Below are 27,875 nucleotides of genomic sequence, written 5' to 3'. Positions count from 1 at the left end.
AGGAAGAGGGGTGAGGCCACCGAGCTGGAGGCAACAGGTCTGTGCTGGGGGTACCTCTGTCCATGCCCCCTAGGTCCAGGGGTCCCACAGTGGCCTGTTGGCCTCATACTTTCAGGCTGAGAGTGACGCTGGAGAGACCATGATCTTCTAAAGCTGGGAAATGGCCCGGGCTCAGGAGTGACAGGGACTCCAGGGGCTCCTGGAGACGGGCACTCGTGGGGTGGGTAGTGGGGTACAGCCTTGCCTAGGGTGCCTCCGACACTCTCCTTCTTCAGCAGTGAGCTGACCTGGTGCCCAGAGGCAGTTGTTGACCTGTGCTTGGTCCCTTTCCAGGTCTGGGAACAAAGGGCACGGAGACGGTGTACAGTGAAATCCGGAAAGCTGACCCCGGTGAGTGAGGGCCCCCTAGCTCCCCCAGCCGGGGGTTGCGGGGAGGGCACTTCCCGCAAACTCATCCATGGGGTCTTGGGCATGGGCAGGGGAAAGAAGGAGCCGAGGCGGCCAGAAAGGGTGCCAGAGTTGTACCGGAGTTGTTAACCCTCTCTTCCCCACCACCCTTAAAAAATGGCCACGGGTGACATGTACTATTTATTTAGTCGATGAACACTTACTGAGTGCCGGCTGCATGCCAGGCAAACAGAACCTTATACCTTCACACCCAGCTAACGGCCAGGTGGACCAAAGCGTGTCCTGGCGCCCCTGTGTGCTCATGAGATGCCCAGCAGCATTCCGGGCACTCCTGACCCCAAGAGAAGCAGTGTGGCCCTGCCTGTCCTCAGGTGCCAGCCAGGGGCCTCACCTGCTCCTCACCCGGGCCCTGGCGCACTGGGGCTCCCGAAGGTCGTAGGCAAAGTCAGTGCTTTGCTTTGAAGACGTTCAGTAGCTTCGGTCTTTCTGTGAGCATGCTGACTTTGGGGAAGGGTGTATGGATCTGCTTCTGCTTCCTTTGATTTCAGCCCAGACCCCACTTCATTTCCCATTTCCACTGCTTCCTCACGGAGAGATTCCCTGGGACTGAACAGACACGGAACTGGGGATGCTCCCAGCAGTCTCATTTTTTTGTGTAATTATTCTATTCTATTCTCCTGAAATGAAATCCACAAAGACCACTTTTATTTTTTTATCTTTTTTTATTGAAATCAAGTCGATGTACAATATTATGTAAGCTTCAAGTGTTCTACATAGTGGTTTGGTGTTTGCATATCTTGTGAAATGATCACCACGGTAAGTCTAGTAACCATCTGTCCCCATACAGAGTTATTACAATATTATTAGCCATATACCTTATGTGATATATCATATCCCCATGACTTATTTTTTTATATAACTGTAGGTTTTTTACCTCCTAATTCCCTACACCTATTTCTCCCATCCCCCATCCTCCTCCCTTCTGGCACCAACAATTTGTTCCCTGTATCTGAGTCTGTTTTCACACAAAGACTACTTTTAAGTTCTGAAAATAAGTCACAACCCCAAAGGGCATAAACATTCCAGGGGGAAAATAGTCACTATGCAGATATCTTGCTTTGTACAACAAACCTCTACTTAAGTGGATTCTTTGAAAGGGAATTATTAAAACAGGCTGGAAAACTTTGATAAAGCCTGGCTACCCCAAGGGTGGTCCACAGACAGGTAGCAACGTTCTCAGGCCCAAACCAGACTCACAGAGTCAGTATCTTCAGAATCTGAACTCCAACAAGGTCCCACGTATTTCTTTTCTTTTTTTAAAATATTTATTTATTTATTTTGGTTGTGCCAGGTCTGAGCTGCAGCCTGTGGGCTCCTTAGTTGCAGCACGCGGGCTCCTTAGTTGTGGCATCCGAACTCTTAGTTGCGGCACGCATGTGGGATCTTGTTCCCTGACCAGGGATCGAACCCGGGCCCCCTGCATTGGGAACACGGAGTCTTATCCACTGAGCCACCAGGGAAATCCTGGTCCCACGTATTTCTGATGCTGCCAGTATTTGAGAAGCACTGTCTCACCTGAAGAGACTACTTGTTATCTGAACTAGGCCTCACCCCTTAATTAATCTTTTTTTTTTTGCGGTACGCGGGCCTCTCATTGTTGTGGCCTCTCCCGTTGCAGAGCACAGGCTCCAGACGCGCAGGCTCAGCGGCCATGGCTTGCGGGCCCAGCCGCTCCGCGGCATGTGGGATCTTCCCGGACCGGGGCACGAACCCGTGTCCCCTGCATCGGCAGGCAGACTCTCAACCACTGCGCCACCAGGGAAGCCCAATTAATCTTTTTAAAAGTGGTATTTTCATGGGTAGAGCAGAAACTCAACCCCATGGAGAACTTGACACTGCCTGAATGATAATTGAAAACCATTTCCTGGGGAATTCTTGGCTTCAGTATCTCATTTTGCATTCTCAGTCTATTCAGAGCTAGCAAAACGCAAGTTTAGAAACAGGCTTCCTCTGTTCTTCCAGTGTAACAGAAAGCTGAAGCTCAGATCAGGTTCAGGGTTGGTCCTGATGGGTAATTGTGTAAAAATGCCCCCTTTGCTTTCCTCGTGGTGGTCCCTGAGATGGTTCGCTTTCAGTCGCTTTGGTTATGCAAAAACTCACGTTTATTAAGCACTTGCTGTTTGTGCTAAGTGGTCTGTATTACATTATCTCTTTGAATCCTCCACAGTAAATTCCATTTTTCAGATGAGGATACTGAGGCATAGAGGGCTTAAAACAGTACCCCACGGTTAGGGTGAGTACACCAGAACTGGCCCACCCCAGAGCCGGATTCCACGCTCCTGATCATTGAGCTGCCTTTGGTTTGGGGGAAGGGAAGCTGGTGAAGTGTGGAGGCCACAGGGAACCCCAGCTACAGGAGGCCTGGGGGCTGTGGCCACCTGAGGCCACCCCTGGAGGCCCCATACAGTTGGTGAAGGCCACGCCCAGTGTGGATTCCAAAGGGCTTGTGTTAGGGACCCTGCCAATTAGCCTGAAAAAAGACAGATTAACAAGAAAAAAGCAGTGAGAGTAACTCGGTGGAGTGGGGTGAGGGAAGCTCCCGGAAGGCTTCCTTCCGCATCCATTGATTCTCACTTGCCTCTAGCTCAAAATAACCCTTACGCCAAAGTGCCATGTTTTGGGGTGGCATATTCTGGTTTTCTACTCTGCTTTAGGGTCGCTGTTCAAGTGGGTTCTCTCAGTGTCCCCAGGCTGGTTCTAGATGCCTGAGTCCTCAGTCCCCAGCTGTTGGAACCTGACTGCTCCCACTGGCCTCAGGCTGGAACAGACCACAGGCACCCTAGAACCCATCCCGGTAGGGATTTGAGGTGGTCCTGTTTTGCTGGGAGATACCTGAGCCCCTGTCCTGGTGCTGCTACTTAACAACTGTGTGACTTTGACCAAGAGGCCAGAGGAGGGCCTCTGAGATGACTCAGTTTCTTCAACTGTTAAATGGAGATGGGATTAAATGAGAAAAGGGGATGAGATGGCGCCAGGGGAGATGGTGCCATTTACTCCAAGCACGCAGTCAGGGTATCACCCCTACCATACAGTGAGCATTCAATCCATTTTAGCTGAAAAATGCATGAGGAACTTGAGCCCTAGTGCCTGGCCCAGGGCAAGACTAGAGCCAGCTCTGGACTCCCAGGCCAGGGCATTCCCACTGTGCTATCTGGGCCATTAGGTGTCAGTTGGGGCTTGGGTCTCTCTATAATCTGGTCTTTCATCTGGCAGCCAGCTCCTGCCAGGAGGTAGAGGGGAGTCCTGGGTCTTATAGCCAAAACCACATCGCTGCTGCAAAAGCCAGCGTCCTGGAAGCCAAGGGCGTTCCTGTTTTTGAGCGTTTCCCACTCATCTGCTGCCCAAGGGGAGGAGGCTGCAGGCCTTGGTTGATTCCTCTTCCCTTTTCTTTTTTTTCCTCTATCAGCCACTCAAAACCAGCATAGGGTTGATGGAGGCTCCGTTATGATTCCTGCTCTACAGATGGGGAAGCGGGCAGAGGTGAAATAGCTTGTCCTGGTCCCAAGAACAGTGGTGTCAGAGCAGGGACTGAGTGCAGGGAGCCTGGCTGCAGAGTGGCGCACTTCACAAGCCTCAGGTTTCCTCTGTGTTGCCAGACCAACTGGTTTCCACTTTCATCAGCCTAATGAGAGCATTCAACTCTGTCTACTTTAGAAGTTAAGAGTAACAGCCTGGTATGGTCTGGGTGAGCCTGGGTGAGTCATGGAGCCTCTTGGGACCTCGGTCACCTTCTCTGTGGAATGAGGGACATGGGCTCGCATCTGGACCAGGGGTTCTCCAGGTTGGTTACAATACAGGTAGACTGGCACCACCTCTGATTCAGTAGGTCTAAGTGAGCTGAGAATTTGCATTTCTAACAAATTCCCACATGCTGCTGCTGCTGGTCTGGGGACACACTTATAGAAGCATTTTCTAGATGCTCTGAGTTCCCTTCTGACTGTACCACTCTGAGTTCTGCTGTGCTTCTCGTTCGAAGGGGTAGAGTCTTTCTTACTCCCCAGCAATCCTGGAGGGATTGCTCCAGATTGGCTCGCAGAGATAACCCAGAAACAGTGCGTGCGTGTGTGTGTGTGTGTTGAGGGGAAGGTGTGACCCACGATTAAAAAAGGCCCCGGTGAGGGTCTCTGGGCTGGTCCGGCAGCAGACTGAGCGCAGGGCTGAGTCTTATCTGACTTTTTCTTCTTAGGTTTTTGTTCTTCCCCACCTTAGTTTCTCAATTCCCCATCATCTTCCAAGGAGCAGCACTTGAGGGCTGGCTATTTTGGGAAATGGCTCACAGGGCGTAGTTCTGGCTCTTAGACCCCCTTTTTCCCCTGAGTGATGCAGAGGAAAACTGCTCCTCTAGATAAGCAAAAGGGCAACAGGCAGGCCTGCCTCCAAGGAGCAGCCCCAGGCGGGGCCCTGGAGAGGGTGTCAGGAGATCTCGTAGGCCATGGGAGGCACCAGGTCTTTGCAATTTTGGCTTTAGGCTCTGAGCTCAGCATTTTTTTTTTTTTTTTAAACCTGTGGTAAAATATATTGGGTTGGCCAAAAAGTTCATTCGGGTTTTCATAACATCTTATGGAAAAACCCAAACGAACTTCTTGGCCAACCCAATGCATAACACTTGCCATTTTAACCATTTTTACGTGTACATTTCAGTAACACTAAGTACAGTCACATTATTGTACGATCATCACCACCATCCATCTCCAGAACTTTTTCGTCTTTCCCAACGGATACTCCTTTCCCATTAAATGATAATTCCCCAGACCCAGCCCCTGGCAACGAGGACCGTTCTACTTTGTGTCCCTGTGAACTTGACTACTTTCAGCTGTTTTAATCTGTCAGATCAGGTGGTTGAACGAATGATCTTAAGTTGCTTTCCAGTCATAACATTCAGAGTCTCAGCGTCCTGGCGTTTGGAAGGGATGGTCATTTGTCTATGCCTTGGTCGCTCCAGACCCAGGCTCTGGAACATGTCTGTGGTGGGTGGGGACTCAGTCCCTTCTAAGAGTCACTCCTCAGGTCCCTTGGAGCCAATCCTAATCCTCTGCCCACCTTTAACTCCACGTTTGCCTTTCAAATCTGAGTTAAGTCCTGGATCTCAGGGGCCATTTTACCATGTTTCTGCTGTATTTGTGTCAGCCATAGGCCAGCCTTGGCGGTTCTCTGTACTGCAAACCTCATGGAAGACACCCTCAATAGGAGACCTGGGGGTTGGTATTGGCTCCACCCTCATCAGTTTATAAGACTTGGCCCCACCCCCACTGCTCTCCCATCAGACATCAGTTTCCTCACAAGTCCCCAGTAAAATTCCCTTGGCCTCAGTGGATCTGCTGTGGGGTGGACATGTCAATGTTCCTTAGGAATGTACGTGGCCCTTGAGTGGATAAGGGCTGTTGTGGACAGGTGGGTTCTATAAACTGAGGAGGGAGGGAGGCATCTCTTCCAACTCATTACCTCCCACTGGATCTTGACCACAGTCACGCACATCTGCTCTTCTGTATTTTTTCATAGTTGAAAATGTATTGGAAAACAATTTTTTCTATAAATTTATTTATTTTATTTGTTTAGTTTTGGTTGCATTGGATCTTCATTGCTGCGCGCGGGCTTTCTCTAGTTGGGGCAAAGGGGGGCCACTCCTCGTTGCGGCACGCGGGCTTTTCATTGCGGTGGCTTCTCTCGTTGCGGAGCACGGGCTCTAGGTGAGCGGGCTTCAGTAGTTGTGGCTCATGGGCTCTAGAGCACATGCTCAGTAGTTGTGGTGCATGGGCTTAGTTTCTCCATGGCATGTGGGATCTTCCCGGACCAGGGCTCGAACCTGTGTCCCCTGCGTTGGCGGGCAGATTCTTTTTTGTTTTATTTTTTATAAATTTACCTTTTTTTTTTTTTGGCTGTGTTGGGTCTTCATTGCTGCGCCTGGGCTTTCTCTAGTTGCGGCAAGTGGGGGCCAGTCTTCGTTACAGTATGCGGGCTTCTCACTGCAGCCAGTGGCTTCTCTGGTTGTGGAGCATGGGCTCTAGGCGTGTGGGCTTCAGTATTTGTGGCACGTGGGCTCAGCAGTTGTGGCACGCAGGCTCAGTATTTGTGGCTCACGGGCTTAGTTACTCCGCAGCATGTGGGATCTTCCCAGACCAGGGATCGAACCCGTGTCCCCTGCATTGGCAGGCGGATTCTTAACCACTGTGCCACCAGGGAAGCTCCTATTGGAAAATTTAAATTCATTATTAATATGTTGTTACAGTGACTCAAGCACAAATGGCATTATGTTTCCTACTCTTAACTATTCCAACACCTGAAATATTCATTTTTAGGAAAATATAAGTACTAATATAGTAGCATACTAGAAAATTTTGATATTAAAGCTTATTTCCTCATTGGAGTTACTTTGGCTTTTTTTTTTTTTTTTTACATATACATGTATCTATTAGTTTTCAAATTCTTTTCCCATTTAGGTTGTTACATAATATTGAGCAGAGTTCCCTGTGCTGCTATTCTATTTTGTTGACATACAGCTGAGCTAACATCTTCCTGTCCCAGCAATTAACTCAGACTGAGGAGAGGAAACCTCTGGATCTTTGAGCTTTTTCACTTTCCAGCCATTAGATGGTTCTTCACTACATGTTCCCTGCCTGTTAGGGAGGGAAGGAGAGGGATTCTCAGAACTTGAAAGACTTTATCAGAAAGAGACCAAATTGAAGTCAGCCTCAGGAGAAGACAGGGCAAGCCCTGGGGACACTGCCGGAATGGGCGGAGAAAGAGGGTTTGCCCCTCACTAAGCTTCAGCTTTCTCAGGGGAATGGAGAAAATGCTGATAATTTCCTCAAAATTTAGATCTGCAAGCTTAGCAGCTGAGGTTTTTTGAAGTTCTTGTTTCCTTTTCCCTTATTTGCCTGAGGTTAGGATTTGTCAGCAGGGGTAGTAGCTCTAGTTATGGTTAATGACAGGCTTACCAGAAATGGGAAAATTAGTCTGGTTTTGTGCTCCTCAGTAAGCAGGCGTGTGGATGATCCTAAGAAGTGAGCATTGCAGGAAAGTGATCCAGGACCCAGCGTGGTACCTTTCTCTCCCAACCCTTAACTAGAACCCATTTACCCCCACCCACTTGGTTTTGGACTTCATGCAGGACAGTCTGCTACTCAGCTGAGTTCTCTCGGTTGAGATGGAGGAGGCGTCTTCCCAGGGTTTGTTCATAGCTTGGTGCTCTGGGTTGCGAGCTGACCTGGAGTCAAAGGCGCCCCCCACCCCACCTCTTCCTCCTCTGACTGGTGCCAACTAATTCAAGGCAAGGTTTGATTCTTTTCCTCCCCCTTGTTCTCCAGTGCTCTCCTAGTGACATGAGCTAAAAGAGCTAAACTGCAGCTGGTAGAGAGCCTCTCCGTAAGTAAGCTCCTGGTTACGCGTGGCACACTCCTCAGCTGCACCAGCCTGCTTGAGCCTTGTGTGAACTGGAATTCCTGGGTAGCCAGGGACGTTCGCATCTTCACTCCGATTCAGCGATTGATGGTTTTACAGTGCTCCAGCTTATCCTGAAAGTACTTTATAAAATGGTTTGCAGTTCATCCAAAGCATAACTTATTAACATATGTTTACCCCAGTTCATAAGACAGGAGAATAAAGCGGTTTATTATAATTAATTAGCAATGCAGTCAAGTTCTTCCCTATGAAAGAACTAAGGTCTAGGATGAGATTTCCACAGTTTAGAGCAGAGTTTCTCAATGCAAGAGACATTTCGCAATGTCTGGAGACATTTTTGGTTGTCATAATTTGGGGCGGGAGGAGGGGTGCTACTGCATCTAATGGGTGGAGGGTTGCTGCTAAACATCTTCGAATGCACAGGACAAGCCCCATAACAAACAATTATCCAGCCCAGAATGTCAGTAGTGCCAGTGTTAAGAAACTCTGGTTTGGAGGAATTCGTTTCCTGTGATTCCTCCAAGACGAGGGCTGGTTTTCCTCCCTAGGTGCCCTGTGCCCACCTTGGAGGTATCCTGGGCACATCCCACCTGACAACTAGTGGTTCTGGGGAGAGATGCCAAGTCCTGCTCCAGACACTAACCTATGTCTTTTGGATCAGGCAGGGCCCACCTCCCTCACTCAGCCTCCTTCTTCTGCTTTCTCTTTGCCTGGAATTCAGACTTCTGGGATACTTCTTAAGGGAGCAGAAATCCAGTATACCAAGAGTGGCTGGTCATGGAGACGGGACCAAAGAACAGAGGGGCCCTATGTCATGTCCCCTCTGGGAGGGAGAGAAGAGCACTTGAGGACCCATCCCCACCCATCCTGCGAGGCCCAGAGCAAACTAGCCCAGTGGGCACTGCCAGCCTGCCCCCAGGGTGGCATATCCTACCTCAGAGTGCAAGGTGGTAAAACTTGAACCATTAAAAAAATATATGGGGGCTTCCTTGGTGGCGCAGTGTTTAAGAATCCGCCTGCCAATGCAGGGGACACGGGTTCGAGCCCTGGTCCGGAAAGATCCCACATGCCGCGGAGCAACAAAGCCCGTGAGCCACAACTACTGAGCCCACGTGCTGCAACTACTGAAGCCTGTGCACCTAGAGTCCATGCTCTGCCACAAGAGAAGCCACCGTGGTGAGAAACCCACGCACCGCAAAAAAGAGTAGCCCCTGCTCCCTGCAACTAGAAAAGCCCACACGCAGCAAGGAAGAACCAACATAGCCAATAAATAAATAAATAAATTTATTTTTTTAAAAAAATGGATACTACCCACCAGATTCTGGTACCAAAAAGAAACAAAACAAGTGCGCATAACTTGGAGCTCCATCAGCATTATCAGCATACTTGAATTTTAGTATTCTGTGTCCCTGTTGCTTTAGGAAACAGCCTGAGGCTCTTGCCCTCTTGTGTCTGATTCCAGAGCTCTTGGGGCTTTGGAGGAACGGAAGCATGGGATCCTTTGGGTCCTCCCAGGTCAGGTTTGGGCTGGGGGTGGGGTGCTGCCCACAGCCTCACTCAATGTGTGGAAGTTTACACAATGGCTCAACTTCTTGGTCGGGCTGATTCATCCATTTGGCCTTTGACGCCTACCTCTGACCCAGCCAGGACAGAAGGGGGCCCCTTAGGAACTCCTGGCCCTGTTCCCTCTAGAGGAGACGCACAATGGAGCTGTGATAAGACAGGGTTTGAGGGGGAAGTGGACTGGTGGAAACAGGATATTTTTAAATTAGAGAAAGAAACAGAAGATTGTGACTCCCGTTGTGACAGTTGGGTCCTGAGACAGCCCAGGATTCAAAGGGACTGGGCTTGAGCTTGGGCGGCACCAAGACCCCTTGAATTGCCTCTCACGTGAGACTGAGGATTTGGGAGTGGGGACAGCGTATGACTCTCTACCACCTTTAAGAATAGCAACCAACCCCCAAACCCTCATCTCCTCTCGGGCCTTCCCCAGGCTTCTGTGTCTTCAGAGCCATGTCCATAGTGGGCTATTTGGGGAATCGGCCCCAACACGTAGGCCACTCCCCATTCAGAAACTCTGCTGTTAATGGGGCCTGGTCGTGTCCAAGAGGCAAACCATAGCCCTCTCTTGCCTCTTGCCGTGAAAACCATCTCTAACTAATGCAGGCGGGGGTCACGCGCCTTCGATGCAATGTCTCCTGTTCTCTTCTGGACATTTTCAGAATGTCCAGCCAGTCCCGGCATGCAGCCCGGCAGGAAGACTGTGTGGTCTCCGGATGACTGAGATGAGGCTCCCCAGGCCCTGCCCTTCAGACAGCACTTGAACCCTATATGCCAAGGCCGTTGGCCTTGTTTGTACTTTCTGCTCCATTGATCCCACTCCTGGGAATAGATAAACTAGTATGAAATATGGAAATCACTTTATTCCCAAAGAGGACATTGGCAGCATTATTTAAAATAGCCAAAACCGGGAAAGAACCTCAACTTAAATTATTTAAGTCAACAGTGGAACCAGAGATAATTTTTACCTGCTTTCTACTTTTCTGTAGTTTTCAGGGTTTTTCCCTAAACTAACAGGTGCTATTAATTTTTAAACAACTGTTTAAAATGTTAACCTAGGGCTTCCCTGGTGGCGCAGTGGTTGAGAGTCCGCCTGCCGATGCAGGGAACGCGGGTTCGTGCCCGGGTACGGGAGGATCCCGCGTGCCGCGGAGCGGCTGGGCCCGTGGGCCATGGCCGCTGAGCCTGCGCGTCCGGAGCCTGTGCTCTGCAACGGGAGAGGCCACGACAGTGAGAGGCCCGAGTACCAAAAAAAAAAATAATAAATAAATAAATAAATTAATTAATTAATTAAAATGTTAACCTAGCTGCCCGGGACTTTATATGCTTGTCACAGGGAGCTGCAGGGCCCAGGGGAAGCTATCTGTGAGCAAAGGAGCCATAAACCTGGGCACCCAGTACGCTTGAGGGTCTGGCGTCCCCTGCACCGCGCCCCCCCCCTTTCCTTTCCTTGCTCAGCTCCTGAGACGTTGGGCGTTGGGGGCCTAACCCGCGCTCTTTGTGTTGCTAACCTCCGTGTTATCCTTTGTTTTGCAGAGTTCGTGGAAAACAGATATTCTGTAAGTACACATTTCATATGCACTATTTTTTTTTTTCAAATAGTCCATCGAACAGTTAAATATTTCCAGACTCACCCGGGTTCTGCAGCCTCAGCGATGACACCCGTGGACTAGCCTCGTCTGTTTTAGACCAGGAGCCTGGGCTCCTCTGACTAGCCTGGTCGTCAGGCTAGCCAGGTTTCCTAGGCCAGCTGTGGTTTTGAAATTCTCTCCTACTGTTTGCATCATTACGACTCAGCCCACTTGTGAAGGGAGAGCCCGGAAGTCCCCCTCAGGGCTGGGCATCTAGGGCTCTCAGCTCCAGATGAGCAGGGTCCACATTTCCTCTGAGTCTAGGTCCTCGGAGGTGAGGCAGATTCGGGGGGTGTACTTGGAGAAGAGAAGCATCCAACAGTCACCCTCACACACCAGGCCCTCTGCTGCAGGGGACACACAAGGTCTTTGATCCAGTGAGGGAATCAGATGAGTTTTCTTGGCTGAGAAAGCAAAGGGATAACAGCTACTCCAGAAGCCACGGAAACAGAGAACAGAGGTGCTTTGTTCTGCCAGGTTAGTGGTCTCTTCACCAAGGAGGGGTCATTTGGATGGGCCATGAGGAATGAGCTGGTTACAGCAGCATCCAGGTAGAAAGATCATCAGGGCCAGAGGCGTGAGGGATGGAACAGTCTCTAGCAGCTCAGACGAGGGTGCCGGTGACAAGTGATAGGGGAAAGGTAAGTTTGGGCTTGCTTGGGAAAGACTCGAACACCTCATTATGAGGTTTCATTCTGTAGGAAATAGAGGATTTAGGAAGCTGCCACTTGGCAGATGGGAATGTTTAAAAGAAATGCAGAGGCGCAAGTTCAAGTTTTGCAAAGACCCATTTTCCCCTATCTTCCCACTCCCAACCTTTTTATGAGCTACCCAGCGGCACAAGAGTTAACTAACTGGGCAGCTAACATCTTAAGAAATGAGGGATTTGTCTCTCAAACTGCTTCTTTAAGGTCTGGGAAGAACTTTCAGCAAGATTGCTGGTAGCCCTTCCAGTGGGCCCCCAGCTTCCTTTGTTTTGCCTGAGTCTGAATTCTTGTAAAACAGAGAACTCATTATGCCTTTGACAGACAGGAAGCCGCTGACATTCTTTTTATGGAGGAAGGCTATCAATTTAAGGAAAAGAGGAATGAAATGAATGTCTTTTTCTAGCCTAAGCCACCCAGACTCCTGAAATCAGAGACTGTTGCATTGGAAGGAAAGGGGGCCCAATTTATAGATGAGAAAACCGAGTCCTGAATTGTCAGGACAGCTTGACCAGGGTCACCCAGCTTGTTAATAGCAGAGCCAGGACTAGAACCCTAGGTCTCCAGACTCCCCGGCCAGTCCACAGCACAAGACTCCCTCCAAGAAGTGATGTCACTGTCCCAGCCGTCTTGGCGTTGCGAGAGTGGAAAGTGAGAACTTTGCCCCATGGGCCTTGTGGGACTCAGGTAAAGAGATGTTCTCCCGCTGCAATAGTCATGGCTGTGTCCACCCAAGGCAGGTCTGCCGGACCTGCAGGACTGACTTATCTACTTTTTCTTCAATCCAAATGATCTCTCTGGACAAAGGCTCTGAGCTCTAGGACAGACAGAACTTCCCCTTTCCCCAGAAGCCTGCCCATGGGCCCAGGAGTCTGCTTCTAGAATGCTCCTGAGAGTTCACCCATGGCTGGTCCTGTGCCCCAAAATAATAAGGTCTTTTGGCGGGAGCACAGGGATTCCCAGCCGTTGGGAAAGGCATTTTGAATCTTTAAGGGAATGCGTCTTGTTTATAAAAGAAGCAGGTATAGTTTCCCTAATAATCAGCTGGTGAGGGTCAGGAGAAAATTAATTGAATTGCTCAGCAGGGAAATGGGAGGGGATTTCCTTCCTGAAATCAAACCTGGCGATCATTCCCAGTTTATTTAATGGCCGTTGCTTCTGAAAACATATTGGAGGAAATATCTTAACAATGAGATAGCCACTTAGCCAAATACTAATTTAGTATTGTTCGACTTGCTTCAATGGCACATTCTGACTTCATTTTTCCTCTGCCGTTTTTGCCTTGTTTATAAATCGCGTTGTGGCCCAGGCAGACAGATAACGTGAAAGAGAACACCCTGTACTTAAAGGGATGAATCTGGACCTGCGTGGGTCTCAGGATCTTGGAGGGGACTTGCCTTCTTGCTGACAAAAGGCAATTGCTAGTTACAACTCATCTCCTTCCCTCCCGGGAGCCAGCAGGCAGCTGGACTGCAATGGGAACAGCCCTGGAGTTGGGATCAAGAGACTTGGGGCATGAGCTCCAGCTCTCCAGCCAAGCCTAAGCTTCCCCGTCTGTAAGATGGAGATGGTGATGACAACAGCAGGAACAGTGATGTCTTCCTGTTTAAAGACCGTCTTAAGGGTTAAGTGAGAAACGTGTGCAGAGTACTTTGCAGATTGCAAACTATCATAGAAAAGCTAATTGATGATCTACTTTAAAGTTCTTTCCATCAGACACTCTGGCAGCATAAGGCATGGATGGAGAATTTACTTCACTTGGCCCTGAAATGCCCCTGTCACCTGAGGGGAAGGTAGCAGTTGCTTACCCAAAGCACAGGATTCAACCCAAGCCAAGCTTTGACAGGAAGCAGGGACCCACATTAAAACTTGACTTTTCCCTGATACCTATTTATTAGACATGTCACTTCAGGCAGATTTCCTAACCTCTCGGGGCCTTAGTTTCCTCATTTGTAAATTGGAGGAAATAGAACCCTCTCACTTAGTTGTTGCAAGGATTAAGCCAGCACCTAGCACAGATCTGGTTCATTGGAAGTGCTGGGGTGGGCGGGGGGACATTCTAGAAGCAGGAAGTAGAGATCCCAGGAGTGTTAGAAGCAAAATGACCTTTGAGAGTGTCCACACCATGTTCTGGCCAGAAGTGGGGCGATTTCTTGGCTGTACTTGGTGCCTGACAGCTGGCCTCTGATTTACACACAGGCAAGCACAGCCTTGGATGTGAGCGCGTTAACCTTAACTTCCAAATCCCCAAGGCCTGGATGACTGTGGCCCAGCCTTTCCCATCACTGGAGCTGGTCCTGCAGCAGCTCCCCGAGCACTCACTTCCCCTGGAGAGGGGAGCGGAGGTGTCTGGGGAAGGACTTGGTCTGGGGCCTGCAGAAGGCTGGACACCAGGATCACACACACGCACACACACACCCCACCACCCCCAGCTGAGTGCAGGAAGTGGAGCGAGGGTAGCTGCCAGGGCTGGCGGGCCTCCAGCCCCCGGGGGCCAACACAGCTCTCTTGGCCTGCTTGCCTGGGTCTCTCCTGGCAAAGGAGGAGGCAGAGCCTTGGCCTTCCGGCTGGGGCCCCACAGACCTGCATCCTGTTCCGAGAGGCTCCTCAACCCTGGCAGAACCAGAATAAAACAGGGACTCCATCTCAGCCAACCCTCAGGGAGACAGACAGCTCGGCCATGGCGTTCCCAAGACCTTGGCCAATCCCCACAACTTCTACTCCTGCCTCCCGCTGAGATCCACCTGCAGCAGGGGGCTCTGTGCTCGCAGACGGCCCAGAGTCAGGCACTCAGGCAGATGCTGCCTGCTCTTCCGGACTCACTGTTGCCCAGGGCCCAATATCTCCCAGCATGCTCCACTCTTGACCCCTTGCTCCGTCCATTCATCAAAACCCACCCCACCTCGCTGCCCAGCTAGGGTCCTCTCACCACCTCTCAACTCCTTCCGCAGTTTGTTAGGACCTCTTCCACCTTCTACTTCATGCTAACATTGTTTGTCAATAATTGATAGGATATAAAATTCTCGGGGGCAGGTTCTTGCATCCTCAGCAGAAAGAACAGTGCCTGGGGCAGACGGGGGTCCAGTCACTGATGGGTGTGTAGCTGACACAAATTCCCTGTGGAGCAGTTAGAGAACACTGCAAGGCGGCATCTGGAATTTAAGAAAAAATTTTTTCACTTTTATTGTGGCAAAACATACACAACATGAAGTTTACCATCTTAACCACTTTTCAGTGTACAATTCCGTGGCATTAAGTGCATTCTCATTGTTGTACGACAATTGCCAAATCCATCCACAGAACTTTTCATTATCCCAAACCCAAACTCTGCACCCATCAAGTCCTAACTTCCTATTTCCCCTTCCACCCCATTCTACCACCTGTCTCTATGAACTTGGCTCTTCTGGGTACCCCATTTAAGTGGAATCACTTGTTCCTTTTGTGTCTAGCTTATTTCAGTGAGCATAATGTTTTCAGGGTTTATCCGTGTTGAAATGAATCAGAATTTCATTCCTTTTAAAGGCAGAATCATGCAATTTAAAAACATTTAGGTTTGATCATTTGAGTTCAGTCTTTCATTTCTGAAATATAAAAACAGACCTAGAGAAGGTTCACCTCATGTTAGAGGCAGAGCTGGAGCAAGACACCAGGTGTCCCTTAACTTTCCTAGTCTTCCTCTTTTCTAGTCTTCCCCATGTAGCACCCATGGGACCTAGTGCTGGGTTCACAGTGGGTGCTTGATGGAATTGGTTGCCAGCCTGATGTGCAACGTGTCTGTGGGGGGAGTAGAGGCTGCAGGCCCCACAGAGCCGGTGTGGAGAGGAGGGAAAAACGAGTACGGGCAGGAGCTGCCCCGCAGGGCGGGGGGCGTCCTCGGATCACAGCACTGCTTGGCAGTTCCTTTGAGAAGTGCTCTGTGCAGTTTCTTCATATCTTTCCACCAGACCAGTCTTCAATCCTGAAGGGTGTGACCGTAGTGTGTCTTGTCTCTTGTCACTGCAGAGAACGGAAGGCTCCCTTGATGGAACTTAGGACTCCGAGAGCACACGCTCCTCCCTGGGAGGACACCCACATTCTGAGAAGAGCAGATGATTCCTGTATTCCAAGAGTTTTGTGCACTTATTTATGAACCTGCCCTGCTCCCACCGAACGTGGCAATTCCTCAGGCCAAGTCACCAGTTCTTAAATCCACCTTAACTACATTTCTGTTGGGTATAAAGGGCTAACGGAGGGGCTGGTTAATTTCCCACACGGCCCGCCTCCCACCAAGCCAGAGCATCCTCAGGAGTGGAGAGAAGCAGCAGAAGGTTCAGAGTACACTGGCCACTGAGATATTTTTGAAACTTGAATATTTTGTCTTGTACAGAGATCAAGAACTTTTCCAAGTCCCCTCATACACAGAAACCAGTTTCTGTTTTGTAGTCAATCTCTCCTAGCGAATGGCCTGACTTGGGGGCTAGTTTTTCTCTTTGCCTTCGGTCCTTCAAGGGTCTGTGGTTCTGGGCAGTGTTCCTTGTTCCTTGGAAGTACACAGCATGGAGCAGACAGCTGCACCCTGTCCCCTCTACCACCTCACCTGCCACAGATGGGAAAACAGAGCTGCTTTGGGAGCAAAACCCCTCGGAGATGCCAACTGGAACATGAGGTTCATTCTGTGCAATGCGCCAAATAGAAAATGAAGTTGGACAGAGCACAGATATTCTTAAGCTGGTTTTCTATCCCCTCTCTTTCTTTTCCTCTACCATGCTGAAGGCCGAGGGACAGGAAGATGGTTGCCTCCAGCAAATATTTTTTTTTACTAGAAAAATGAAATGCCTATTTTTCTTACTAATTTTTTGTTATTTATTCCTTGCTAAAGGAATGGTCTCCCGAGGTCTTCACATGTTTCTGATGGTGCCCTGAGTGGGTGGATGAGGGGCTGCGGCCATTCTGCGGGGGGATCGCACTAGTGAGACCACCTCCCTTGTCCTCCTCACTGACACAGCTGCAGGGATCCTGAGGGGTGTTGTATTAAATAAATTTCATCTTTACTCTTCACAGACCTGTGAGATGTCGTCTTCTGAGAGGCCACACACGTACAGAATATCTGTTGTGCCTGGGGACTCCTCAGAGCGTCCAAGGCCACAGAGAGAACCAAGCAGATCCTATCAGCAGGCCAGGACCTCGGTGGCCTTCACTGAAGTCAGAGGTAGTCTGAGTCTCAAACCCTGAGCTATTAATATCCATCAGCTGGTGCCTCACTGTTTGCTTCCTAGCTGAAACCTGCTAGGCTGCTGTGGTCAGATTGAGTGAACAGTAACAACTGCCCACACCCCCAAACCAGGATGCCCGGTTAAATTTGAATTCCAGATAAACTACAAAGAATTTTTGAGCATAAGTATGTCCCATGTAACATTTGGGACATACTTATACTGTAAGAGTATTCATTTATCTGAAATTCAAATTTAACTAGGCATCTTGTGTTTTAGCTGGTAACCGTACTGGCAAATCCTCCTCCCACCCCTCTAGGCCTCAGACCAGACCTCCCTGCCCCACAGGCCAGCACCACCCACTGCACCTGAAGGCAGAGGAGATCTGCGTGTGCGTCCTGGGTCTGCGGTGGCAGAAACTTGAAGGAGCCTCTTTGTCTCTTCATCTCCAAGATGAGGAGGTTAGACTAACGGTTCTTAACATTTGGAGGGTTTAGATTCCTTTCAAAATATGATGGCAGCTGTAGACACACACACACACACACACACACACACACACACACACAATGTTGTATCACAAAGATGCTATACAGTTTCCCACTTTTCAGGGCCATTGACTCAGCGCAGAGACAAAGGATTGGATAATCGCTAACAGCCTTCAAGCCTGATAGTTGTGTCAGTGATTTGGGGTGCACCCAAGCCCCCATGTCAATTCCTCAGTCCCTTGCTGCCAGCAGAGCAGAGCATTTCTGTGGGAGCTGGGAAGACCCTGTTCATACTGCTTATCACTTATTTATGGAGCATAATTGGGTCTTTGTTTTTCCTCTCAGTCTATATGTCTGAGGAGCAGGCCACACACGCAGGGGTCTTTCTTTCAGTATATATATTTTTTAATTTTTAAACTTTATTTATTTATTTATTTTTGGCTGCGTTGGGTCTTCGTTGCTGCTCGCGGGCTTCCTCTAGTTGCGGTGAGCGGGGTCTACTCTTCGTTGCGGTGCGCGGGCTTCTCATTGTGGTGGCTTCTCTTGTTGGGGAGCACGGGCTCTAGGCACATGGGCTTCAGTAGTTGTGGCACGTGGGCTCAGAAGTTGTGGCGCGCGGGCTCTAGAGCGCAGGCTCAGTAGTTGTGGCGCACGGGCTTAGTTGTTCCGCGGCATGTGGGATCTTCCTGGACCAGGGCTTGAACCCGTGTCCCCTGCATTGGCAGGCAGATTCTTAACCACTGTGCCACCAGGGAAGTCCCTCTTTCACTATATTTAATGGCTAAAATCTCCCAACTCAGGATTCTGGTTCCGCTCTCCTAACCTGATGCCATAACCAACGTCTAAGCCTGAGCTCATCACGTAACCGGAGGGTCCAGTCACCATTTCCAGGAGAGGAAGGACACTTTCTCAGCTGTGGAACTTGTTAGTTAGAGCTCCCTCTTGTGTCCTCATGTTGTAATAGCTTATTCGAGAAGAGACCACTTAGAAAAGGCAGAGTGGAAGTTTTTCCCTCCTCTGAGGAGCCACACGAGGCCAGCCACCCATTTCATGAGCACATACCGAGCGCTCCACCAGCAGAAACTGACTGACTGAACTCTCACTCTGTGACATAGACTCAAGGTGGGCAAAGTGATCCCAAGGTCAACATTCATTCATTCATGCAGTGGTTTTCTACCAGGGCAATTTTAACTCCCAGGGGTCACTGGGCAGCATCTGGAGACATTTTTATTTGTCACAGTTGGGTGGGGATGCTACTGGCACGTGGTGGGTAGAAGCCAGGGAGGCCATTAAGTGTCCTACAGTGCACAGGACAAACCCCTATGACAAAGAAGTATCGAGTCCAAAATGCCAGTAGTGCCAAGGTTGAGAAGCCCTGCATTGAACCAGCCAGTTTATTCATGGATTTACTCAACAAGCTTGCATCCATCCACCATGCTCTGTTTTCCCGACACTTGGAAGTAGGAAGATTATAAGAATCACATGGCCCCTGATTTCCTGTACAATCCAGTAGAGATACAGGTGAGTAGAGAGCCAGTTATAACAGTGGGACAAAGGTGGTGATGGAAAAATTCAAAGCCAATGGGGGGCATAGGGAAAGGGCTCCTAACACAGACTTTGGGGGATCAGAGAGAGTGTCCAAGAGGAAGGTGGGCCTAACCAAAGATCTGAGGGCAGGTAGAGTGTAGCAGGTCAAAAAGGTGGGGTGAGGAGCAAGGAGCATGACCAACAATGGGGGAACGTGTGCTAAAACCCTGAGGCAAGAGAGAGGATGGCGTCCCCAATGAGTATAAGGAAGACTGCCTGTCAGCCCTATGCCCCAATCAGTCCTCTTCAAAAAGCCAGCACTGTCCCCTGGGAATTTCTGCTGGGAATCCCATTGGCCCAACCCAATCTTTGAGAGTCTTAAGAAGAAGGTTCCCAGAAGTTGCTCGGCCAGAACTCAACTCCTGAGCACAGTTGTTTTTGTTTTTTTTTTTTTAAAGTGGGATTTTCCCGGACCGGGGCACGAACCCGTGTCCCCTGCATCGGCAGGCGGACTCTCAACCACTGCGCCACCAGGGAAGCCCCAAGCACAGTTGTTTTTAAGACTCTCCACCAGTGTCATTAGCATGTTGGAGAGAAAACCTCTGCCATAGGTCAGATTTTGCCCTTGCTCACCTTCCACTCTGAGGCTCAAGTAAGAAGGTGAACTGGAGGGAGGTGGATGCCCAGCAGGACCGTCTCCACAACTGGGGTCCCCGGGAGGATGGGGGTAGAGCATGGTGTCTGTGAACACCCTGAGAGTGGGTGCAAAAAGTTGTGAGAGTACCTGATATTCTAGGAGAGAGTCCATAGCTTTTATCAATTTCTCAGAGGCATAATCCAAAAGAGGGTTAAGAACTATGAAATAATTAAAAACTCACGTGTTCTCCATATGATTTGATGTCAGTTTGAAAACCCAGACAGAGGTCAACCCATTTCTAATCAAAGGGTCTACTTCATGGACAGTTGTTTTTTTTTTTTTTCTGGTACGCGGGCCTCTCTCTGTTATGGCCTCTCCCGTTGCGGAGCACAGGCTCCGGACGCGCAGGTTCAGAGGCCATGACTCACGGGCCCAGCCGCTCCGCGGCACGTGGGATCCTCCACGTGCCGCCTGCATCGGCAGGCGGACTCTCAACCACTGCGCCACCAGGGAAGCCCCATGGACAGTTTTAAGTCCAATGTCCCAAGAGGGACTTGGCTTGCCTTGAAAAAATGGCTCAGAATAAAGAAGTAAATGGCGATTTCAGTGTTCAAAAGAGACAGCCATCATCTCTCAAAAGTAATAAACTATTAGACTGTTTTGGAATGCCAAAGGAATAGGCAGTAAATATTTTGAAAAGCTTCAGAGTCCAAAGTATTTCTAAAGCCTGAATTGTCCCTTTCATATGCATTTCCTAATTCAATGGGAAATGAATCTTTATTTCAACATAAACTTTGACAATAGAAAAACTATTTCCATGTTCAGAGAGGATGAAAGATGCTGGAAATAAATAAAATTCTTAAGGAAAAGTAAAAGGCAGATTGGAATGGATGATTGGCTACCAGGTGACTCCGTGATCTTGGAGATGTCACACATCCTGGAGCGCTTCTGCAAAAGGAAGCGTATTAGTGTCTTAGGGTTTCCATAGCAGAGCACCACAAACTGTGACTCAAAGCAACAGAAATTTATCCTCCCACAGTTCTGGAAGCCAGAAGTCTGAGGGGCAAAGTGTCAGCCATGCCAGGATCCCTCCAGAGTCTCAAGGGAAGATTCCTTCCTTGCTTCTTCTAGCTTCTGGTGGTCTTTGGCGATCCTTGGTGTCTCATGGCTTGCGCTGCACCACTCACCCCTGCCTCTGCCGTCACGTGGCTTCTTCCAGATGCGTGTGTATCTGTGTCTTCACGTGGCCTTCTCATAAAGAGACCAGTCGTTGGATTTAGGGCCCACCCTAATCCAGTATAACCTCATCTTAACTAATTACATCTGCAAAGACCCTGTTTCCAAAGAAGCTCACGCTCTGACGTTCCAGGTAGACATGAATTTCGATGGGGGTGAGGGGACACCAATGCACTCCAGAAGGAATTGGACAAGATGACCTCATGTTCTCGCAGCTCTACTTGCCATGTGTATAAGATGTTCCCATAAATAAAGTATGACAGGACTTCCCTGGTGGCTTGGTGGTTAAGAATCCGCCTGCCAATGCAGGGGACATGGGTTCGAGCCCTGGTATGGGAAGATCCCACATGCTGCAGAGCAACTAAGCCCGTGTGCCACAGCTACTGAAGCCCGTGTGCCTAGAGCCCGTGCTCCACAACAAGAGAAGCCACCTCAATGAGAAGCCCACGCACCACAACGAAGAGTAGCCCCTGCTCGCCGCAGCTAGCAAAAGCCCACGTGCAGCGACAAAAGCCCAATGAACCAAAAATAAATAAATATTTTTTAAAAAGTATAACAACAATGATTTACCTTTAAATAACCATTTTTTAAATTAAGGTAACATTGTTTTATAGTATTATATGTTTCATGCACATACATTATATTTCAACTTCTGTATATACTACAACATGCTCAGTACCAAAAATTTATTTATTTATTTATTATAAATGTGTTTATTTATTTACTTATTTATTTTTGGTTGTGTTGGGTCTTCATTGCTGCTCACGGGCTTTCTCTAGTTGCAGCGAATGGGGGCTACTCTTCCTTGAGGTGCGCGGTCTTCTCATTGCGGTGGCTTCTCTTGTTGCAGAGCACGGGCTCTAGGCACGCGGGCTTCAGTAGTTGCAGTGCACAGGCTCAGTAGTTGTGGCTCGCAGGCTCTAGAGCGCAGGCTCAGCAGTTGTGGCGCACGGGCTTAGTTGCTTCGCGGCATGCGGGATCTTCCCGGACCAGGGCTCGAACCCGTGTCTCCTGCATTGGCAGGCGGATTCTTAACCACTGCAGCACCAGGGAAGTCCCCACAAACAAAAATTTAGTTTCCAGTCATCACCATATACTTGACCCCCTTTACCCATTTCACCCTCCCCCCACACCCCTTCCCCTCTGGGAACCACTACTCTGTTCTTTGTATCTACAGCATATCTTTTGAGCTTTCTCAATCTGGTGTTCTTTCACTATGCTCTGTTCTCTTGTATTTCGTGTCTCTGCCTCTGAAAATATTTAGCTTCTTTCTCTAACCTTCTTCCAAGTTCTCCGTGCCTCTCATCTCTCATCCTTTCTCTGCTTCCTCTCTCCACTTCTTTTTCTCCTCCAATTCATCTTTTCCTTTTCTCCCCCATCCCCAATCAACTGACCATGATACAGAACTGAAGTTCCTATTTCTCTTATATGGATAGATGAGTTTTCTACTCCCAGTTGTTTATTTTGAGAGCCATTGCATGGAATCTTTTCTACCTTTCTTTCTCTTTAGGAAAAAAACAAAACGCCTCCAAAAGCCTGCAAAGTTGTTTTCTGTTTATATCTGACCTTTAGTGGATTATTTTTCCAAGGATTTATTGGATTCACTAGGAAAAATCCCCAGTCGCTGCCTTACTTCCTCCCAGTCCTGGGATGTGCTGGTTTTCCTGGAACCTCTTGGCACAGCAGGGTCTGGTTTTGTGCCAGAAATTATTCCATTAGTTTCTGGTACAACCAACGCTCCCCTCCTCAGGGCTTGGGTTGTTTGGGCCAGAATTTGCCAAGCAAGGAAGCCTCCTGCTGTTGGGACTTTGAAGGAGCCCGGGACTGGGTCCTGGAAAAAGGAAAAAGAGTGGATTTCGGTGCCTTCCAAAGCGAGGGCAAACCTCAAGCCAGGATCTGACACTGTCTCGAGAAACTCTGTCACACCCCCAGCCGTTCAATAAAAGTACGTATCTCTGAGCCAAGACGAGTTCGGATTCCAGGTGGTTTCTCCAGCAGGTCAGTTTCAGAAGAACAAGATGGCAGAAGAGGCTCTTTGAGGTCTTGATTATTTAGAAACAACATGGAAGAGTTAGACACACGGCAGGCAGGTGGTCATTCCAACGGGCTCCTGTGGCAGAGCCAGTCACTGAGGTGCAGTGTGTTATTAGTTCCCTCCGGGGTCCTTCGGCCCCTGCCACCAGGCACAACTCTAGGAGGTCCAGCCGAGGCCCTGTGTGACCCCTACCCCAAGGAAAGTTGTATTGGGGAGGAGCAGAGGTGGAACGGCAAGCAAAGGAGAGCCCCCAAAACTGGGGAGAGCGAGCTGCCCCTACGATAGAGGCAGCTCCCTCAGGGAAATGTCTCCCAGGCATCCAGGGGTGCCAGACACTAGGCTTGGGACTTGCAGCCTCTGCCGAGACCGCCTTGCACCTCATGTGACACAGAGCCTGGCGGGCCACCTGTCCTCTAGGGACCCTGGGAGCCTGAATCACAAGGAGCTTGAGCAGTGACCACAACCAGACTCTCTTCCCTTCTCCTGTTTTCCAGGAACCACATGACCCTTCCAGATCCTTATGCAACCCTAGGGAGAGAAGGGATTTGCCGATTGAGGCCAACATTAAATTTCCCAACAGGCTGGCAGAATGGCGGCCCAGGAACAGATTCTATTTCATTTAATGATAATAAAGTAAGGTGATGTTTGTTTCACAACCAAGTTTGACGTTGATCAGTCAGGCCTTCTACGCAGTGCTTTGCACTGTGCTCTTTGAGGCTGGTGTGCAGGACTTGAGAGCATAGATGGTGAGTGAGCCTAGCCAGCCACTCTGTGGCCTCATCTTATTGGATATTTTTGCAAGAAGTACTTTTTCAGTACCTAAGGTTCAGATCCTGTGCTAGGTTCAGAGGATGCAGCAGAGATCCAGACAAACGTGGTCTCTGGGGCTTGTGGTACTTTGCTCATGTTTTTGGTCATGCTTGTTTAGAGAGAAAGTTGCTAGCATGTCATATGTTCACAGGAGTGAGCATTTGACACTCTTTCCAGTGTTAAAGGTCTATTCAGGAAGTGGATCCCAGGTCTGGAGAGCTTGGGAATCATTGCAAAAGGTCTTCAAATGCATGGGGACATATTTTTATCAACCTGCAAATGCAGAAAAGACAAATAATGTCTGTCTTGTTCAGGTGGGAGTCTTTGCAATTTTTTTATGTTAAAGAAGAGTCTTTATACTTGAACAGGTAGATACCCATTGGTTTACTGACAAATTCATCTCTGCATTTATCAGAGTTCCAATTGGTGTCTTGAAGTTATGCGACTGTCCAGCCCTTGGTCCACGAGCAAACATAAGTAGACAAGTGCATGAACACACACGTGTGCCTGTAATCACCCATATGTACACATACACGTGCACACTGCATAGAGAACAAGGATGGCCCAGCCCTGCCCTTGAACAGATCCTGTGCCAAAACCAACACAGGTGCTTCTCTTTGTTTCATGGGAGGTGTTGGCATATGGGGATGTGATATTTAAACCAAAAAGTGAAAATCAGGGCAGCCTGACTCCAAACATATCACCTTTGCTTATCAGAGTTTATTCAACAAACAATGAGTGCCAGTTTGTGCAAGGCTCTGCACGTTCCATGGCTGTGTGGAAGAAGCCAAGATAAGCAGATACCTCAAAGAAGCAGGACCCCACAAATAAACAACGCAGATTACAAGCCAGTTATAAGCCGACTCAGCCCTCAAAGATGGCGGCCCTCCCCACAATGGTCTGCACACAGCTGGCTCGCTGGCAAACCCAATCCGATCTCTTCTTTCAAGATGGAAACAACTGATCCATGTAGTTGAAACAGAGGAATCCAGGCCATTCAGGCAAAAGTCCAGGGTGTGACTGGAGTAAAATCCAGCCCCCGGAGGCTAACACCACTTGACACATTTCAGGTTCAAGCCCTGGGCCCTCCCGGGGTTGTCAGTGTGGCAGGACCAGTGCCAGGTGGAGAAAGAACATTCCATGTGTGTGACACATCTGTGATGGGCAGAGACAGAGATGGTGGGGCTCGTTGAAGACATGGTCACTGTGATTTCAATTTAAAAGTTTTCCAGACAGAAAAAAATGCCTTGAGAAATATCTTAAAGTATTTGATAAGAGATTAATATCCAGAATAGATAGAGAACTCCAAAACTCAACAACAAAAAACCAGACAACCCAATACTAAAATGGGCAAAGGATGTGAATAGATATTTCCAAAAAGGATATACAAATGGCCGAGAAGCACATGAAATGATACTCAACATCACTAATCATTGGGGAAATTTGAATCAAAATCACAATGAGATACCACCTCACACCCATTGGGATGACTACTTTTTTTTTTTTTTTTTTTTTTTTGCGGTACGCGGGCCTCTCACTGTCGTGGCCTCTCCCGTTGCGGAGCACAGGTTCCGGATGCGCAGGCTCAGCGGCCATGGCTCACGGGCCCAGCCGCTCCGCGGCATGTGGGATCTTCCTGGACCGGGGCACGAACCCGTGTCCCCTGCATCGGCAGGCGGACTCTCAACCACTGCGCCACCAGGGAAGCCCGGGATGACTACTTTTCAAAAACCAGAAAAGAACAAAAGTTGGTGAGGATGTGGAGAACCTGGAACTGTTGTGCACTGTTGGTGGGAATGTAAAATGGTACAGCCGCTGTGAAGACAGTATTGTGGTTTCTCAAAAAAACTGAAATTAGAATTACCATACAACCCAGCAATTTCACTTCTGGATAGAGACCCAAAAGAATTGAAAGCAGAATTCAAAGAGATATCTGTCACTTTTATTCATAGCAGCATTGTTCACAAAAACTAAAACGTGGAAGCAACGACAGATGAATGGATAACAAAATGTAGTATAGCCATACAGTGGAATATTTTTCAACCTTAAAAAGGAAGGAAATGCTGACACCTGCTACCTTATGGATGATCCTTGAGGACATTATGCCAAGTGAACTAAGCCAGTCACAAAAGGACAAATATGATAGAATCCTACTTATACGAGGTACTTATAGTAGTCAAAACCATAGAGACAGAAAGCAGAAGGGGGTTGCCGGGAGCTTGATGGGAAGGATTGGGGGTTATTGTTTAATGAATATAGAGTTTCAGTTTTGCAGGCTAAAAAGAGTTATGGAGATGGATGGCGGTGATGACTGATGGCACAACATTATGAATGTATTTAATACCACTGAACTCTACACTTAAAATGCTTAAGATGGTAAATTTTAAGTTGTGTGTATTTTACCATGGGGAAAAAGATTTTTTTAATGTTTATTTATTTGGCTGTGTTGGGGTCTTAGTTGCAGCGTGCGGGATCTTTCGTTGCGGCGCCGGCTTCTCTCTAGTTGTGGCTTGAGGGCTTTAGAGCACGCAGGCTTAGTTGCCCCAAGGTATGTGGGATCTTAGTTCCCCGACCAGGGATCAAACCCACGTCCCCTGCATTGGAAGGCGGATTCTTAACCACTGGACCACCGAGGAAGTCCCCCCCCACCATTTTTTTTTTTTTTTTAATTGCACCAGGCAGAAAAAAAAAATGCCTTGGGAAACCTTTTTGTTTTTTCTAATGAAATGTTTATAAATTGGTTGTGTAACATAAAACTCTCCCAATAAATACCTCTTGAGAAATTCGTCAATTTTTATACAGATATCACACTAGCAATGAATAGGACAGTACCTCAGTTTTTTTGTCTTTAAACTCTCATAGTTGGAGACAGTTGAACGTATACATTTCATTTTTTTTTTTTTTTTTTTTTTTTTTTTTTTTTTGCGGCACGCGGGCCTCTCACTGTTGTGGCCTCTCCCGATGCGGAGCACAGGCTCCGGACGCGCAGGCCTAGCGGCCATGGCTCACGGGCTTAGTTGCTCCGCGGCATGTGGGATCTTCCCGGACCAGGGCACGAACCCGTGTCTCCTGCGTCGGCAGGCGGACTCTCAACCACTGCGCCACCAGGGAAGCCCTACATTTCATTTTGATAGGAAAATTACTACATCCTTACTTCACAGTCATCAAGGAACATATAAATACACAATGAACTTTGAAGAAGTATTTGCACAAAGACCAAGACATGCTCATTTGATCAATCTGATCTCAGTGGAACAATCCACGGTATATTACGCAATGATGTACAAATATCAAAAGAGGAAGTACATTGCTGGAAAAGGAAAGGTTCCAGCCACTCTGTCCACGTACAGTATGACACTCATCACATTCCTTGTTGTTGTTTGTTTAGGTGCTTATCTCTGTCATTAGACTGTGAATTATTTTAAAGGGGAAATCTTTAATTTTTAAAGGGGTCTATACGAAAAAATGTATTATCATTTATTAAAATACATTGGCTAGTATTCACTCACAGGATATTCAGAGGTTTTGTAAAAGAACTGTGTTTTGAAAAAGCATCAGCAGAAAACAGAGCAATTGTCCCTACTTGATGGTGGAGGACAGCTTCCTGGTGGCCAGAGAGGTGAATTTGCTGGATGCCTTTTTTGGATACAGAATACACCCTAGCAAATACTTCATGCAACTTAAAGAAACAGAAGTGGCTTCCCCTCCTGTCCTCTCTGCCCTTGAGCTAGCTGGGCCTTGGGGGTGCCCTCTGGGGAAAAAGGAAAGAGAATTCCATTTATAGTAGAAACTCAATAAATATCATCCCTCTCCCCCATTGAATATATGAAAGTCTAATCCATGAATTGCCTGTGGTTCACTGTTTATCTAAGATCTGAGACAGCAGATATTTGTAAAAGATATTCCTAGACATGTTCATCTATGTTTTCTCCTAGATTCTCTGGTTTTCATCCTTATTTTCTGGTAGAGCCATCAGAAAAGAACTCACTTGAACCATAAGAGCTATCACGTGATTTTGTGTTACGCTCTTGGTCTTCCCAGATAAAAGGAGCGCATTCTTCAGTGAGAACTTTGGGTTTTTTTGGGTGAACATTAGCCAGTTGGGGGCCCACTGGATGTCACACAGAGTTCTCCTGTGCTTATACTCAGTGCCTCCCGGAAGTGCGTTCCTGCTGAGTGCTCAGACTTTCTTAGC

At 48.4% G+C, this 27,875-nt stretch overlaps 1 protein-coding gene across 4 annotated transcripts in view; it reads left to right on the top strand.

Moving 5' to 3' along the window:
• PECAM1 (platelet and endothelial cell adhesion molecule 1) overlaps window positions 1–16,800 on the top strand; it is a 55,829-nt gene extending 39,029 nt beyond the window's left edge. For 3 of the 4 annotated variants that reach the window (XM_067022206.1, XM_067022204.1, XM_059046903.2), the window contains 3 exons: window positions 334–390; window positions 10,963–10,985; window positions 15,764–16,800. In XM_067022206.1, coding sequence (XP_066878307.1) covers window positions 334–390; window positions 10,963–10,985; window positions 15,764–15,793 — 110 coding nt within the window. In that variant the 3' untranslated portion in view covers window positions 15,794–16,800. Of the gene's footprint in view, window positions 1–333; window positions 391–7,772; window positions 7,799–10,962; window positions 10,986–15,763 lie in introns of those variants that run through there. The other variant, XM_067022205.1, reaches the window with a different exon arrangement.
• The last annotated feature ends 11,075 nt before the right edge of the window (window positions 16,801–27,875 follow it).

This window comes from Kogia breviceps, chromosome 19 (genome assembly GCF_026419965.1).
Source record: "Kogia breviceps isolate mKogBre1 chromosome 19, mKogBre1 haplotype 1, whole genome shotgun sequence".
Taxonomy (NCBI): Eukaryota; Metazoa; Chordata; class Mammalia; order Artiodactyla; family Physeteridae; genus Kogia; species Kogia breviceps.
The sequence above is the reverse complement of the archived record's forward strand: the minus strand, read 5'-3'. Positions and strand labels throughout refer to the sequence as shown.